Source organism: Cheilinus undulatus, linkage group 20 (genome assembly GCF_018320785.1).
Source record: "Cheilinus undulatus linkage group 20, ASM1832078v1, whole genome shotgun sequence".
NCBI classification, from domain to species: Eukaryota; Metazoa; Chordata; class Actinopteri; order Labriformes; family Labridae; genus Cheilinus; species Cheilinus undulatus.
In genome coordinates, this window is record NC_054884.1 from 32,466,231 (window position 1) to 32,483,841 (window position 17,611).

Here is a 17,611-nt window from a genome sequence, read left to right on the forward strand (position 1 = left end):
CAACATAACTATACAACTACGTCGTTTGAGACCGTATATGAAGTTTAAAAAACAGTTTAAAGTAGAAAAACACACCCGTTAATACAGTACGCATGCGCTGTACGTTGTAAGACAGTAATATCAAAGTGAGAGAATCACCTCATGACACTTCCGTTTTCGTAGATGAAGTTAGGTTTTACAAACAGTTGTTGCTAGCGTCTCCGAATTGCTAACATTTTGTCCCTACATTTCGTTTAAGAAGTTATATACATCACACCGAAAGTATTTGTAGTTATTAAACAGAGTCCAAAATTAAGACATATGTCAAATGTCATATCAATGCTTATCAGCAATTTTCTTTGTTCGACAATCGAGGCAAGATTGAAATTATGGAAGGAAAGTCGAAGTCCTGTACTCTGAAAAGCGTACCCATCTTGTATTTTTTTTCCTATTTCAACTATTATTTGATACGTAACAGTTCCAAAAGTTTTGAATTAACATTTTAAGAGCTGCAGTAGCCGGCCCCTGTTAACCAAGGGCTTCCTGCTAAAATTTGGGTTACTACTAGTCTAATCTTGACTGTAAAGTGGCCGTAAAACTTTCCTTAAGTCTAATATTTTATGCTAGTTATAAAATACTGGAAATAAAGAGCTAAAACCTTTAACATCTGCGATACCTGATCTTGCAGTTCTTCCACAGCAGGCACATCTTTTTGAAGCCTTTTCATTTATGTTGGTTATAAGCTTTAAAAATGCATGTTACTGACAAGATAGCACAACACTCCTAGAGGCCAGATTTGGAACAATGTGAAAATTGAGAGTCAAATCAGCTCATTTTTTGCCTCAAGAAAATTTGAACAAAACTATAGTAAGGGTTTACATAGTGGGTCATGATGTTTTAAACATATTCAGGCCATTTTCTTGATGCTATAACCAACTCTAAAAGCGGTGTACCTTGATGACAGTGATTTTTTCCTTGCCCTTCACACTAGAAGTAAAAGTGCAAATGTTTGCTGCCCAGTTCAATTTTGTTAAGTACATGGGAGCTAAAGGATCAACAACACCTCCATTGTTTACTTTTCACTAACCTGCATAAAGTTGTATTTTGAAAAAGTCAATCTATGTGTTTAAACACACTTTTAAGGGGTTGTTCTTGTCATTTCATGGGGAACATGTTCCTCTAAAAAGACGTCATCACACGTTAAAGTTTGGTTTAACCCATGGTTTATTTGTGGTGCCACACATTCTTTATATAATCTACAAAATTACAAAAATGCTGATAATGTGCTTACCAGCTTGATCTCCTAATTCAAATTTCGATGATCACAGTACATGAAGTTTTGTTGCAACCAGAATGTTAGAAGTACAACAGACTATGGCAGTTTTGTGCAAATAAAGAAAAGAACATTATCAATACTGGACATATCAGAAAATACACTCTTACATCAAACTGGCAGGTCATTCTGAGTTAATGTTGAGACATAAAATCTTTATTTGGTCTGAGGTGCAGATTTCATGCAGTTTTCAATGGCACTCTATTACAGATTCATTTGCGCCATTTTGTTAAATAATAGAGATGAGAAGGGAGGTCTTGTTTGATTTTTAAAAACACACTGATGATGTTGCTGAAGCTACTAAGCACTGAAGCTACTAACCAGAATTTAAGCTTGTAGTTTTAAAGAGGGCACACCATGAAAAAGTTCTCATCTTGGTCCGTGAACATCCAAAGGACTGATTTGTTCTGTTTTATCTTTTGGTCATCTGTTCATATATAAATATATGTTAACATTTTCATATAAAAATAAGGCAGGTTTCATGTTCTCCCCAGTGGGATTTTTGAGCCAACTGTGCATTTTTCTGTCCATAAAGCCACATATTTTGTTCAGGTTTATATTCTCTCACACAAGGCTGAGCAGTAAGACATCAGATCACCCTTATATTTCACTTCCCTCCAAGTTATAAACGTAAAGATTGTTAAATTAATGTTTTAAAAGTGTCTTTGTGCAGCTTCAGGCAGCTCCTTTCAGTTCAAATGGCCTTGACATCAATAAGGTGGCCATGCTGGGCCCCTTGCCTCAGGGTCTTGATCCCCTGCAGCTTGCGGCCATGCAGTGTGAAGCGAGACCAGACAACCAGCTGGATCAGGGCACAAGTGATAGGCACAAACACCAACATGTAGAAGCAGCCCAGGCGGAGAGGTGGCGTCCCTGAGCCGGAGGCAACGTCAGGCACAGAAGCCAGCGAGTCCTTCACGGGTTCCCGCTCAAAAATATCGTAACCTGGAGACAAGGGAAAGGGTTTGAGATCTATGCAACACATGGCTGAATCATTCATTTCATATACTGAGCTGCTTTTCCCATAAAAAGGTGTCAATTATTCAGTCTTTCTTTTTTATTACTTTTGGGGATTTTTTTCCAAGGGTGGAGGGACTGCCTTTATTTGACAACACAGAGCAGTACATACAATAAGAAATTAGCAAGAAAGAGTGAGAAATTATATTCAGGAAAGGAACTGCAGGCCAAACTTGGACCTAGGCCACCACTTGGAGTCTTGTCTCTGTACATGGGCCCTTTTTTCAGAGCTACATCTCAGATTCAGGTTATATAAAGTTAAATTGAAGCAGTTAGCTTTGCTAGAAAAACGACTGCAGGCATGTGGACTCACCCGGTGTGCCCAGAGGAAAAACTGCCTGTTTATAACTCTTGGCAAGAATATACATCCGTCTGTTTACTTCTGAGCTGTTGGGCCAGTTTGAACCTCAATTACACTGATATTAAAACAAAATTCTGCATACTTGGGGCAAAGCTAATCTATGCTATACTTGGGCTTAATGCACAGCATTTTTTTTATAAAGAAACTGTTTCACAGAAAAATCTGACATGAGGACAAACTTCTGAGATATCAATAAAGCCAGTCACTCATTAATGTAGTTCAAGTCGAGTTTCTGTTGAGCAGTCTTATTTGTCCAGTTATTTTTATAACACAGGTCATTCTTTCACATTCCCTCACCAACATTCAGTATGATGATCAGTAAATACATTCTGTGACGTAGACTGATCGTAGATAGGGCTGGAATCTCAAGTATTTTTCTCTCAAAGCCAAGCCCAGAAATTCCTGCATTACAGATCCATAGTACAACACAGCAGCTTCACTTCTAGTTTCTCATGAGGATATAGTGTGAACGCTGCTGTGTTTACCTGTATAAGCACACAGCAGCCAGGTGCCAATGAGAGGGGCGAACGTCTGGCCAGGTTTGGTCAAAAGGGCTACCATCCCAAAGAGGAGCGCAGAGGCCGCTTGCTGACGCTTGTTGACGACAAAGTCTTCATCCACCAGATCAGTGATGACCAGTTTCAGCAGCTTGCACGTCCCCTCTGTAAACACGCGGTTACTGAAAGAGAAAGAGGTCAGGCTAAAGTTATGAGAAAAATCAAAGGTAAAATCAAGAAAAGAATATGGTAGATTTTTCATGTGTGGACCAGTTTATGAGTGTCATAAACTCTGATGATTTTCTAAAGTTTTGTCCTCAAACACATCTTTGATGTGATGTGATTTATGAACCATCTAAGGGCTGGCCTAAAAGGTAAACGAAGTGTAAAAAGAAAACATGATGAAGCAGCATTTTGGTGTCATGCAGCACAGATCAGGAATAATGGAAAACTAGTGTTGACTTAAACCACTTTTAATCCAAAGCTTTAACTTTCTAGCTTTAACACAGCTAGCCTAAGGTAATCTTGTTTTTTTTTGGGTCATGTTTTTGGTTTAGTTCTGCTCTTTTGCCCTGGGCCATCTGATTGTTTATTGTGTTGTTCAGGGCAGCCCCTGGCTATAGTGAGGCACTGGGTTTCTGCTTCAGTGTTATCATCAGTAGCCTTTCTTTTATTAAATCACCTTAAATAAACATTCTCTTTTTGTTTTCACCCGCCATCTAACTTTAAAACAGCTGATCTACACGAAGAAGTTTGATGATGTTAATTAATTCCTGATCAGAATCGGTGCGGGAACTTTGCAGAGTTTTATCATAAATTCACAAACTACACAATGGTAGAAGTTGGCGTTTGACAAGAGAGGTTCTGGACCAGAACCGGGACAGAGGTGATGAGAGTTTCTGTGCAGCAAGTATCAGGAGAGAGAGATAGGCAGAGCGAGTAGACACTGGACACACTTAATTGATCACGGATGGCACCAATCCTCCAAATTCACATAACTTGAGGATTCATTTACTAACGTGTGGGGCTAAGGTAGGTTGGTCAACGTTGTATATACATTACCTTGATCTTATTTATTATGCTAACATCGGCCTGATGTGCAGAGAGAGAGAGAAGAAACTCTATTTGAATGAATAAAAATGAATTATTAAATTAATTTTAAATCCTATACCACTATTCTTTAAAATCTTAATTCCATCTTTCATTCGCTTTACTACTCTGTTAAGCCTTTTTTGTAGATTTGCCAGAAAACTAATCAGCAGTTGTGAGTGACAGAAGCAAAAACTGGAGCCAAGTCAATGTTTCCCAGGAATAGAAGGTCCTCTAGCCAAGAAAAGATAAGACAATATTTGGATACAACTTGTGACAAATATTGACTCAGCCTTGGACACAGTGACAGAAACAAGGCGCTGACGTGTCCTTATGAATCCCGCTCACAGAGGGGTTGTATGTGTCCTTGATTGTGCTGCACTGTGTTTGTATTTTCAGCTTTAAAAATGACAAAAATAAAACAAGCAAACAAAAAGTTGAAGCTTTCACACATCCGATCACTGATGTGTGTGCTGCTGATGTGTGTGCGTGGGCCATACCTAGCAATGAAGATGCACAGCAGATAAATGTGGTCAGCCCCTGCCAGCAGCATAGCCACACTAAGTCCCAGTTTGACCATAAATAGCCAGCGGATAACCTGGTAAACGCCGTAACGCTGGCACAGTGTCAGGAAATACAAGTTGTTCAGGTGGGGGGCAATGTAAGAGATCCCTGCGTGGGAGCAAAGCAGAGCTGCGTTAAAATAAAAGACTAACCAGCAGAAAGAAAAATCAAAATCAAAGGAATGGGACTTGAATGTCAAAAGAACAGAAGAAAATCAATATAAACAGGATTTTTCTGTATGTCAGCCTCAAATCAGAGCCTAAGATACAGGAGAGGTCTCTATGAAACTACTTTCTGAGCTTTCTGAGATCTCCCTGAATGTAGGGTGTAATTGAGTCTAATAAATGACTTAGATTAGGCAAAAAGGGCCTAAAAGTCTATAGAACAGGCTTCAGAGCAATCACTTGCATGCTGCCAAGTGGCATGTATACAGTCTGTGTGTTTGCACAAATGTATAAGTCAAAGATGGGATGAAATGTGACAAAATAAACTTTTTGAAAATTATATTTTTTGAGTCCTTGAAGATTCAGCCTAGCTTCAACATTCCTGAATTGGTTGATACATTGTTAACTAACTCTAAAGCTTTGCAACAGCATTACTGATTATGAAAAAAAAAAACCTTGGTATGTGATGTATGTTGTGTCTTTAGAGAAATCTCACCAAGCAGGATTGAACCAGTTGAGGCAGAAATATTGTCAGACAGCAGATGCTCCAGGAAAAGTGGAAAGAAGTTGCTGTTAAAATGGCAGTGAAACACCTGCAGGAGAAGACACAACATTAGAGGATATACGAGTAAATCATAGTAATAATCAATACTGCGACAGAGCAGGGCTTTTCAAAGTGTGAAGGAGTGAGCCTCCCATGAAAGAACACAAGAACTAGTGATCATCCAATAAAAACAGAGTAGAAGTAGAGCTTTAAACACTTCTTGGAAACATTTTCAAAGGATTTTTTGATACTTTCTTCCACATACTTTTTAAAATGCAGCTGCATTGAATATGTGATGCCAGGTTGCATAGTGGATAGGAATAACCACAGATCAGCTTCCACCTTCACCTGCTTGTTGATGCCAGAAACCTGTACTCACTCAAGCTGCCATGGTATTTATAGTACTAAATGCCTTGGTTGCATTTATTCTTAGCTTTCTGCCAAAAATCTCAAATGGCTTGGTGACCAAGCGTGGCTGCTAAGCTGTAGTTTGCACAGCCTTCATTAGCATGCATCCCTTAGCAAATTATACACTGCGGTCATGGACCTTCATCAGGTCCTATCAACAGTTCCAGAAGTATTCCAACCCCCTTCACTTTCTTCAGTTTTGTTAAGGAGCCTGATGCTACAATCAATTAAATTCATTTTTGCTTATTAATCTCACTCAGTAGCCCATTGTGATAAAGTAAAAACAGGATTCTATAAATTTTTGAAAATGTATTAAAAATAAAAAACGGAAGTATCACAATGACAGAAGTATTCAACTCCTTTGCAAAAACATTTTAAATTTAGCTTAGGTGCCTCCCATTTCTCTTGACTGTAGCTGAGATGTTTCTACACCTTAAATTGAAGTCCACTTGTGGTAAATTAAATTGACTGGACATGATTTGGAAAGGCACACACCTCTCTATAGAAGGCCTCAGAGCTGACAACGCATGTCAGAGCCAAACCCAAGACATAAGGTCAAAGGAGCAGCCTGCAGAGCTCAGAGACAGGATTGTTGCGAGGCAGAGATTTGGGAAAGCTATAAAAAATTGTGCTGCAAGAGCAGGGTGGCCTCCATAATCCTAAAATGGAAGAAGTTTGGCACAACCTGGACTCTTCCAAGAGCTGGCTGCTTGGTCAAACTAAGCAATAAGGGGAGAAGGAGATCACGTGTGGAGATGGGAGAAAGTTCCAGAGGACAAACATCACTGCAGCCCTCCATCAATCTGGGCTTTATTGCAGAGTGGCAAGATGGATCTCCTCAGTGCAAACTCCAAGTTGGTTTAATGTGTTTTGCCCTGAGGAGAGGCTGAATATACTGTAACATCCAATCTGAAAATAGTCAGCGTTGTACTTCCTTTTTCTGCTTGTTTAAAAAAATCTGTCTCCTCTCCCTCTGCAGTTACTACAAATCTATCCACTATTAGTGAAGCAAATCCCTTTCTTCCAGTTTGTGCTTTCCCACACTGCACCGCCCTCGAAGTCCTCTGGTGCTCCCCATGGGAACTTTAAAAACAGCTGCTTTCAAGCTTCTTTAAAACAAATGATGTCAACACAATTACAATATGACAAAATGAAAGAGGAAGCTATTATACTTCGATGTAACAGCTTTCTCACAGAGTAGCTGTAAAATCTAATTAGTAACATTAAGTCAAAATATACTGCATATAAACAATGTGGGTGCTTTCATTTCTACTTCTATCTCTAAGGACAGAATTTGTCATGTTGTATAGCAGAACCATATGTTTGAGTCCCCACTGTTTAAGTTAAAAAAAATACTTTTTTATTCATCCAATAATTGTCAGAGGTTTTGTCACATAGGGCACTATAACCACAAAATTTTAGATTTTTAAAAAAAATGCACTGATTGTAGTTCAATGTTTGCTTTAAATCTGCTGCTTATGCCAGTTTTTAAAAATTTTTCTGCAAATTGTTCCACACTAAAATAAGTTAGAGAATAAAGTACGATTTACATAAATAAAAACCTACAGCCTTAGCTTTTACCTGTCTTCTAAATGCTTTACTACTCCTTTATAAAAAGAGGTTGCAATATTACATACAATGTAATCATCGTCCTACAATCTCGTTAAAATTCAGAACTACTATTTCATGGGACATATCTAAGTTTGCATCCAACGTGATCACCACTGGGACTTTTTATGTCATTTGTTTTGTACCTGAATAAGATTCATCGACACAAACCACAAGAAGTTCTTGTGTTGGGAGAGCTGCTTGATGTACTGTCTGATAGTGACAGGTTTTTCTGGGTGGGTCAGTGGAGCATGGCCGACACTCAGGCTGAGTCAAAGAAAAAGATAAGAGAGGAGTGAGATGAGAAGAAAGAAAAACAATTAATTCCAAAATGAAAACATCTGAGAAGAAGTTGCTGGGAAAATCCTGATCTGAAGCAAATGCTTACTCTTTGAGCATCTGTGCCTCATCCAGCTTTGGAAGGACTTCCTTTTGGAATCGATGCCTTAATAACCGAGACACTAAGAAAAATCCCAGAATGGAAAAAGCTGCCAGAGTCACACAGAAGACACGGAAGGAGTAGAAATCCTCCTTGTCCCAGAAGGAGTAGGACAAGAATACTGAGAAGGAGCCCAGAGCGCTGAACACTGAGCAGTGGAAGTTGAGGCGTGTGCGATCGGCGGCAGACACGGCGAGGTCGGCCAGCAGGGCGCTGTGGTGGAGGTCGACCATGGTGAGGAAGCCGTCATAAAGACACAAACACAGCAGGAACTGTAGTCCTGGACTGGCCCACGCCACCCAGAAGGCCAGGAAGGAGAGAGAGAAGAGGGGGCCATTTGTGGAGAGGGCCTTGAGGCGCTTCAGCACCACCTCTGGAGATGTGATCTGAGAGCCTGACCTGAGCGGGAAAACAAATAAAAATGGAACATTATCAGCAAGATATGCCCAACAGCTTTGTGATAATTTGGCTACAAGAAATATTTTCAAGCTGTTAAAGTCCACTTTTATACAAGTGCTCAGTTTGGCTAGGTTATGTGACATGGTAAAGCAAACTGCAGAGAGACCAAACTCCACAGGCTCAATACAAACACAAAAACTATCTTAAAAAAATAAATGACAAAATGCTGTACTTTACTGCTGTACAACACCCATACTATCAACTTGGTTGAGTAAATACACACTCACGGTTTGCTTCACACAGTGAAAGTCAAACATGATGACGACCTCATGTTTAACAATCCCTGTTCTAATGACGTGTTTGCCTCAGCTAAGGTGCTTTACTACAGCTATTAAAGACTAGTGTTGACAAATTGGTGCAAGCATTTGTGTGATGTGGTAAATGTCTACGCTCATGGAAAGTTTCAGGAAATGTGTGGGAATAAGAGAGGTACAAATCAGCACAATGATAGAGAAGCCAGGAGAGATTGGAAGCAGTTACAGATTTGACTTTCAACATTTCAGGCCCATGTTTGAACAATATCTTACATGTAAAGATACAAATACATTCCAGAGACATGTACCTCTGGGTTACAAACATCCATGGACAACCCATTGACAGTGTGCTGTCTTTCTCAACACAGAAAGGGAAGGAGACTTGTTACTGTTATCAACTCTCTGAGAGAGAATATGAAACTGTAAAAATCCCCAACCCCAGAAATAACTTCTCCGTCAAGCTCATCTTGAGGCACACTAGAGGGCAAATCACGGCATCATCTCAAAAATAGGTTATATATCCTCAACATGATAGAATTTTATTTACTTAAAAATCGCATTGTTTTTTTTTCACATTAATAATTCCACAACAAAATACTAGTAATTTGCTTGGACAAAAACCTTTTACAACTATCAACAAATTATCTATTTTTATTCTAACTGCATTTTTTGTTGTAGAAAGTATTACCTAGGTAATCATTAAGAGTAGATGACGTTTTTCTAATATTTCAAACCCTTACTTGGATGGAAAAATGATTAATCTACATGTTTTCTTTCAGAAACAGGTAAGAACAAGAGAAAAAATAAAGATGAACTTACTGAGGAGAGCTGAGGAAGGAGCGATCACTCAGCCAGCCGAAGAGAGGATCGTTCAGACTGTTCCATATCAGGAAAACCGTCTGTGGAGCAGAAGAGACATTAATTAAGAAGACATAAAAGCTTTAATGAGAATCAACAAACACATCATGATAATGGTTCACTCATAAAAAAATAAGCTTCTAATGCAGCAAAGATCTCAAGTGAAATGATTTTCAAACAAAATGATTGACTTTATTGTACACATAAATAACCAGATATCATGAGGCAACTGATGCACCTCTCTTTTACAGTAAAGTTCTGGAATATAAGTTATACTGGTATATGAGATGTGATGTGTTTTGGTGGCCTCCCAGAGGGGAAAAAGGCTTCAAATTGTCCTCCTATGGGATGATTTCAATTAAAGTCTGCATGTTATTGAGAGGCAAACATGATGCTGTAAAATGATACAGAGTGCAATATCTACAAACTTTATGGGTATGAGTAGGAGAATTTAGGCTTGTTATAAGCCCGGTACTGGTATGTTTTAAATCTACCAGCCATTCAGGATTTATCTTGCTGATAAACCCTCAAGGTTTATCGGCAGTTTAGAGGTATACATCTTGGTCATGAATTTCCTAAACCTTAATATCTCAATAAATAACATGCACAACTGGTTTATAGACTACAAAAAGACCCCCAATCTGTCATTTTTTCTCTGCCTCTTTAAATCCTTTTCAGTCTAAATTATTTCAAGGGTAGAAAGCTGATGCTGAACATGTTGGCCTATCACTAGGGTTAGCAGATCTCCCACAGAGCCTTTGAAAACATTGCTGACACACAGGAACACAGGACTGGTAAATTAGTGCTATATTTCAAGCCTGGACTACAAGTCATTAAATGAAATTGTGAGTTAAACAGACACTGTAGTGACTCACCTCTCCGATCCAGAAGGAGACTTTATCGATCTTGTAGATGGACACAAATGTCTGCACGTAGTAGAGCAGGAACACATTGTGGAGGATGGAGGTAAACAAAGCCAACGAGCCGTAGAGCACTGAAGTAGAGAAGACACTTTGCCAGCAGCCCCAGACCCTCCTGCCCATTCTTCTTTCTCAATCACTCTGTTCTCTCACTTTGTCTCCGTGCCAAGCTGCAATCATCTCACGGCCTGGCCGACCCAGGGTCAGCACCTCATTGTAGCCTGAAAAAAAACAGTGGATTTAGATTTGATTGAAGCACACCGACAGCTCCGGGAGGAGGTTCATGTTATGATTAATAAGATAACAAAACTGAGGAGTCCTGTTTTGCTGAGGTTGTGAATTCTTCACCGGATATTTAATTATGAGTCTTTAGAACTGAAAAGACAGAGCATGCACTTGCAGACTTGTACCACTTACATGCAGAAAGAGCCATTTCAATAGCATATCGGTAGGAGCTGACTGATATTGCTTTTTCAGTTGATGAGACTACTGATCAATATTTTGAATGTATTTATTATGACAAAAAAATAGCACTTAGTGTGACAAAAGTAAAACTGCATATTCACAAAAATCAAAATGAACAGTTTCACTCAAGTCAACAGAGTGAAATGTATTTTTCTTTTAGTTTTACGAATATAGACATTTAAACTCTAACATTGCTTTGGAATATCCATGTCCCCCGAATGAACAATCGGCTTTAGACTCACCACGCAGCACAACTAAAGCAGAGCACCTTTACATTCATATAAATGGCGATCAGTAAAACAACACACTGACAATAAAATGCCTATACTGCTAGTCATCCAAATGTTGAATATCAGCTCCGATATTCAAACTGTTGTTTCCTTTCATTTATGCATACTGTGAACATGTTACCATAACAGCGTGTCTTACAGGTGCCAGTTTAGCTCTGTGGATAGAGCAGATGCACAGATACAGACGCTGTAGTTCTCAACGCACTGGTCATGGGATTGATTCCTGGTCTTGGCGCTGTTTGGTGCCTCTCAGTCGAGCCCCTTATTTCCTGTCTCTCTTCAGCTATCATATCAAAATAAATGCAAAAAGCTCAAAAAACATAATCATACCAGCATGGAATAGTTCTTTGCCACAGCCTATGTATTAGTGAACAGAGATGACAGCACTTTACAGCCAAATTCAAGCTGTAACTCTGATAGCAGTCCTCTGGTATTGACAAGGTTTTTGTTGTCTGTTATAATAGCGGTCTAGCCTGGTTAAAAGAGAACTAGCTTTGTGACATGGAAAACTTTGAGTTCAGGCTCAACAGACTTGGCTTACAATCAAATCAAGCTACACAACTATAAGTTACCTTTCTGGTTATATTTTTTGCCTGCTTTTTATTTTATGTACCTCTGTACTAGCTGTCACACTGGCCTTTGTTCTCTGATCATGGTGAAATACAACTCTACTTCTGAATATGCTCAACATTTTTCAGCGCATTAGTGGAAACTGCAAAATCAACGAAAAGTATCTGAGCCTTTGCATGCCATACAAAGTTTGATCAAAGAGAAAAGGAGCTTTTTTGTAGCAACAGTACTGTAGGTACTTATTAACATTGGTTTGACTGAAGACCACAGCTCCTTTCTCTTCTAGCCCACGCCCAACTGCGCCATGAGTGTGTAAAAAACTTTAAACCTCCTCAGTTATTTTTATAACCACTCCTCTGGCCCTTCCCCCAGCTGTCCCTACTTCCCCATAGAGTCTGGTCTTTTTCACAGAGAGTCAACAAAAGAAAAGTCCTTCAATACTGTCAGTCTTCTCAGGCTTTATTGTCCTGAGGTGTCAGATTCAACATTTGCATCTCGAGAGTAACAACTCTTGTGAATAATAAGGGATGAGCACAAAGAAATCATAGGCCTGGAAAGAATAAACAATGCTGTCTCCATGCTCCATCTCCCTGTGATTACTGCCTCTTTCTTCCCCACAATGAATGGGAATGCTGCATCAGTTTTACTGGCATCATTTCCCTTTCAGTCTCAAGCCACTGGTGCAATCTTGCACGTAGCACCATTAAAACATCCCACGGGCATCTTACTTCAACACCCGACTGCTACAAGCTACGACTCGCCCTGAATACAAACATCCTCGCATATGTTCACCAAGGAATTGTTTAACAGCTCATAATAACTGTGTCTCAAGGCGGTGTTTCTTTCTGTCATGGACCGTCATAATGTAGCATTTTAGCAAAGCTTCAAAACCTCCGCATCATATCAGGATCTCTGTGAGATTGCAAACTTGTCCAAACCAACCTCCCTGGAGTGCAACAAAAAAATTTCCTGTCCAGCTCCTATCAGATCTGAGCAGTGAAGTAGGATGACTCCCAGCTGGCTGTGTTATATCACATCTCTAAGTCATATCTTCCAAAATCATAAGAGGTCTTCCTTCATTGCAACAGGCAACAGAGCAAGACTCACATCTACAAATATCCAATTCATGTTCTCTCAGCCACAGCAGATGCAGAACTATTTCCACCTGTACAGAGGTTTCTTGGCAGGAAAACAGTGAAAACCTGCTGTACTCAATCTGTAAAGCAGGAGATATGTTGGCTAAACATGGAGTGACACTTGATCTCAAGTTAGACAATCAGAATAACAAATGTACACATTTGAAGCACATTTTATACACTTCTAGATAAACTAAGGCTGCCATTGAGAGATGCACTGTTTGTGAAAATTAGAGCCGATATGATACTAATGTTTGAAATAACAAATTAGTTTACTGCTGATATCCATAGTGATGCTGTTCATCACTTCCTTTGGTGTAAAACTTCCATCATGACATTTTCTCATGTTTGTTCATTAAAGTGAATCAGAGTGTTCCCAACAGATGACTTCTGCCCAGTGAAAATCTCTCACTTGATTCAGTAGGTGGCTATATGAGAGATACCAACATTCACTGATTCGTCATAACAGATAAACATTGGCTACTGATGTTACATCTGTTACGTTGGTGCATCTTTCCTGCCAGTCCTGCTCAGACAGATCTAAGGATCATCACAACACCAGATTTTTTCGCAGATTTATTTTGGGCTCTTTCATGCCTTCATTAAAATGACAGGACCGTGGATAGAGCCACAAGCAGGGATGAAAGAGTCGTGAATGACATGCAAGAAAGGAGCCACAGGCCAGACTTGAACCTGGGCAAGCCAACTGCATGGGGCATGACCCAACCGCCAAGCTAACTAATCCCCAAAATATAAAAGATGTTGATAATAATACTAGGGGAAAAAAATCAAAGGATATAGATATCTGTTTTGATATCAAGGCAAAAGAAAGTCCTGTGCACCCAATATTGTTTCATTTTTTGTTTTAATTGAACAAATATTGCAAGGAAACTCCTTCACGCCGTCTGAATTACACATAACATTGACAACATTACAAGTCTGCATGATTTTTTTTCATGGACTCACTTCACCTCTTCACAGTTGTGTTATGAAAACAAAGTCAAATTATCTTTCTGCTTTTACTTACTAAAGGGGGTTGAATGTAACTATGCTATTTTTCTGAGACAAAAATGGACTTAAAAAAAATTGTATTACTGACCTGCAAATACAATTGAACCACTGCTGTTTACTTGTTCTCTTGCAACAGTTTCTGGATTAAAAAATCACTGATTATTTATAAGCATTTATGTAATACTGAATCCAGTTATTGAGTTAATTTAACTTATTTTATTCAATGTATGTCTATGTTGCTTGGCAATTCAGATCCTATCCTCATGAACTTTAAAAACAAAAAAATTGAGTTTTTGCTGTAGATCTGCAGTGTTTCATCCTCAGTACTTTCTGATACTACCACCTATCACGGTAATCACATAGGGCAAAGTATGTACATTTTGACAACCTTGCTATTGTTTTATAAACCTGTTGCAACAATTTTGTTTTACTTAAAGATTCACTCAGGTAAAACCTGACCTGAAATCCCCTACAGTGCTGACTTTACACTGTTTTAGTTAGCAAGCATGTGGGCTCTGCATCCATGGTGTCCTGAAATAAGTGGTAACAGCGTAATTGTCATTAAATATAATGGACAAGGACAAACTAAAATGTAAATGTAAAAACTTAATGTTTGAAAAAAATGTGTTAAATTTGCAACAGGAAACGTCGAGTGACTATTCGTGTTGGTTACCTTTAAAAAATCTCATATTTCTTTACCTTGGTTCGTTTGTACATAGATTAGAAAAACTACCAGCTCGCTAGTAAGCTAGCTCTTATAAACGGCTTATGTTTCTGTTTCGTTCCTAGAGATTAATATGAGGTAACTCGTAGTCTGACAATTTCATTTTCTGTCAATAACAACTGATAAAATCGAGAGGCATTTTGTTCGGCAGTAGTCGTCAATAACTGGGCTTGTGAATCAACTTCCGCTAATGGTCAGTACTCGACAGCCTGATTTGAGCGTTAGCATCAGCTAGCTATTAGCTGGTTATCGATAACGTTAACAGGCTGCTTATCTGGAGATAAACACATTCTTTTAAAACACCCTAAACCATATTCAATACATGATAAATATATGTCACGTACCGAAGAAAGAGCTGTTCACCAGACCCGTAAAATCGTGTTTGGCTCAGTGGGAGGCTAACTTGTTGGCTCGGGATCTCCTTGTAGTCAGCAGCTGAGTGGAGATGACTGAAGGAGAGAAGAGAGCGGAGGCAGACGGAACACGTCACGGTAACGGCTCGGATCCATGACGACCACTGTGGGTCTGTGAATGAGTTTAACAGTAGTGTACACAGAAAAGGTTATACTTAGAGCACCACCTAGTGCCAAATATACAGACTATACTCTAACTTCAAAAAAAAGAAAAGATCTAATATATAATAATAGGACGTATACACAACTGATATAATTTAGAAATGACGCTAAATATACATTACCCGTGGCTTTTAAGCCACGTGTGGATCTTTTATGGCTTGTGGTTCTATGAAGTTTTACTTCGAAAAAATAAAAAATCCACCAGAAAATCTTAAAAAAGGGACAAAACAGGTCCAAAACTTGCCTTTGGACTATTGCTTTACGACATTCATTTAAAGTTGGTATTTGTGTAGGCGGAGGTCTCAACTACCAGTTGTGGGAAAATATTTTATATTCGCCCTCTTTTCCCCTTAAATATGACCTTTTTTTGCCCATCACATCTTTTTTTTTACTCCGTAAGACATCCTAACGTGTATTTATTTTTATTTTATTAATTCAAGATTAATGTCACGATTCCTGTTATCTAGCCTATTACTAAATTGGTATTCAGTGATGAAATTTACCATCAAAACGCATTAATTCCACTTATTTTTTTATGCTCGAGATTTCATGATTTTTTTTTTTACATTTTTATCTTTATTATCAACCATATTCAACTAATCATTTATACAGTTTAAATATTATTGCAGTTTAGTATTTTAACAGAAAAGCAGAGAAAAACGGACAGAGGATAACGTATTTTGCATAATAATATAATATAATATAATATAATATAATATAAAAGTAGTGACATAATACTGACTGTACTCTGCATTTATGTGTGTGGTATAATATGGATATGTTTAAACAGAGCAGTAGAAGTATGGTATTTTTTAAATTAGCAGTTATAACATCAAAATAATGCAACTGTTTGAGGATGAATTGTAAGTACTGTATAGTAATAAGTATATTATTGTACCATCAGTCAAGACTTTCTTGTAAGTGTACATGAGATAGGCTAAAAATCATTTTATATATACAGACTAAAGCTTAAAAAAATTTTGAGGTTACTCACTTTAAAAACTGTACCAATTATTGGTGATAACAATTTCCTTTTCAACGTGATAAAATTATAAAACGTCAGACAACTTTGTTAATTTTTTTCATTTCATTCTTAAAGTTTAGGTTTATTCATTCGGAAAGCATTTTCTTTCAGTCCACGCATCATTTGAGAAAATCCTACAGATCTATGGAAAATGGAAAGATTAGGTGTCCTTCCATGTCTTCTCCAGCAGAGGTCAGTCAGGAGTTATAGATCAATTTGAAAAGCTGAGTACATCACATTTACAGTGTGTAATAAAGATTTAGATAAATATTTAGAACCTGTACCCTAGCATATTCTGAAGTAGGAATATTAAAGGTAAAAAATGCTTGTTTATAGGCCTTTATCTGTTTTACTTCACAGATTTATACTTATGGATGCTAAATTCTGAAATATAATGACACTGTTAAACTTTATTCATTATCTGAACTCATCAAGAGCTATTTTTAATTATTATTAAAGGTAAAGTTCAACAAAAATTGGTTTAATTTTCTCATGCAGTGAATGAAAATAAAGTTTTGTTTTTCTAAGCCCATGGCTGAGATACTACATAATGAAAATTGCATACCCTTATTATTATGAAGTCACAACAGTTGGTGGGGAAAGCAGAAATGAACCATAACAATAAGCTTGACTAGTTCATCTTAATACCATAACATTGTTAAAACCAGCTTAAATTGCTCAAAACTCTAATGCAAACTTCAAATTGATTTACTGCTGCAACAGAACTGGTTTAAATGTTTTTTTTTCCTAATTAACTTTATATACTATCTCATTCCCTCTAGTGAACGATTCAGCAATTTTAAGGCTCAAGGTGAACACCAGCATGCCCTCCCCCACCTTATTTTTTAGAGAAAGGCCTACTTGTAACTTGATGTAATGAAAAACAATGTTTTCTGAATAGTAATATCCAGGCGGATTTCAAAATGTCCAACTGGGGAGTCTAAATGGACATATGGTAACCAAATGACTCAAAGAGTACCACATCTTATGTTTATTTCAATAACAAATGACAGTAATCAAACAGGCTTCAACATCCATGTCATCCAAAGGTGCTATTCCCCTGAGGCAGGGAGAGAAGCAGCAATAAACCCCAGAGCAGAGCAGCCATCAATGACACCAGAGTGACACTGATTAAGTCAGATATAGCATAAGGGAGGAGCTGGGATGGAGGAGGGTTGTGTGCAAAAACAAAGCATTAGAGCCGTTCCAATATGGCAATATGAGAGCAATTAGCCAATACTGTTCTTAGAAAGAATTGGATGGCTGTCAGCTGATGAGGGCTTTTAGGAGATCGGCAAATGTCAAACACATGGCAGTGCTCC

At 38.2% G+C, this 17,611-nt stretch overlaps 1 protein-coding gene across 1 annotated transcript; it reads right to left on the bottom strand.

The window, feature by feature from the left end:
• Nucleotides 1–1,191: 1,191 nt before the first annotated feature.
• Nucleotides 1,192–15,196, bottom strand: mfsd13a (major facilitator superfamily domain containing 13A). The gene is made up of 9 exons (XM_041815243.1): nt 15,035–15,196; nt 10,450–10,715; nt 9,536–9,615; nt 7,953–8,402; nt 7,711–7,831; nt 5,501–5,597; nt 4,777–4,948; nt 3,176–3,369; nt 1,192–2,257 (listed from the first exon to the last, which is right to left on the bottom strand). Exons 2-9 carry the CDS (start codon nt 10,615–10,617, stop codon nt 2,007–2,009), a joined length of 1,533 nt encoding a protein of 510 aa, XP_041671177.1. The 5' UTR covers nt 10,618–10,715; nt 15,035–15,196; the 3' UTR covers nt 1,192–2,006.
• Between the last annotated feature and the right edge of the window lie 2,415 nt (nt 15,197–17,611).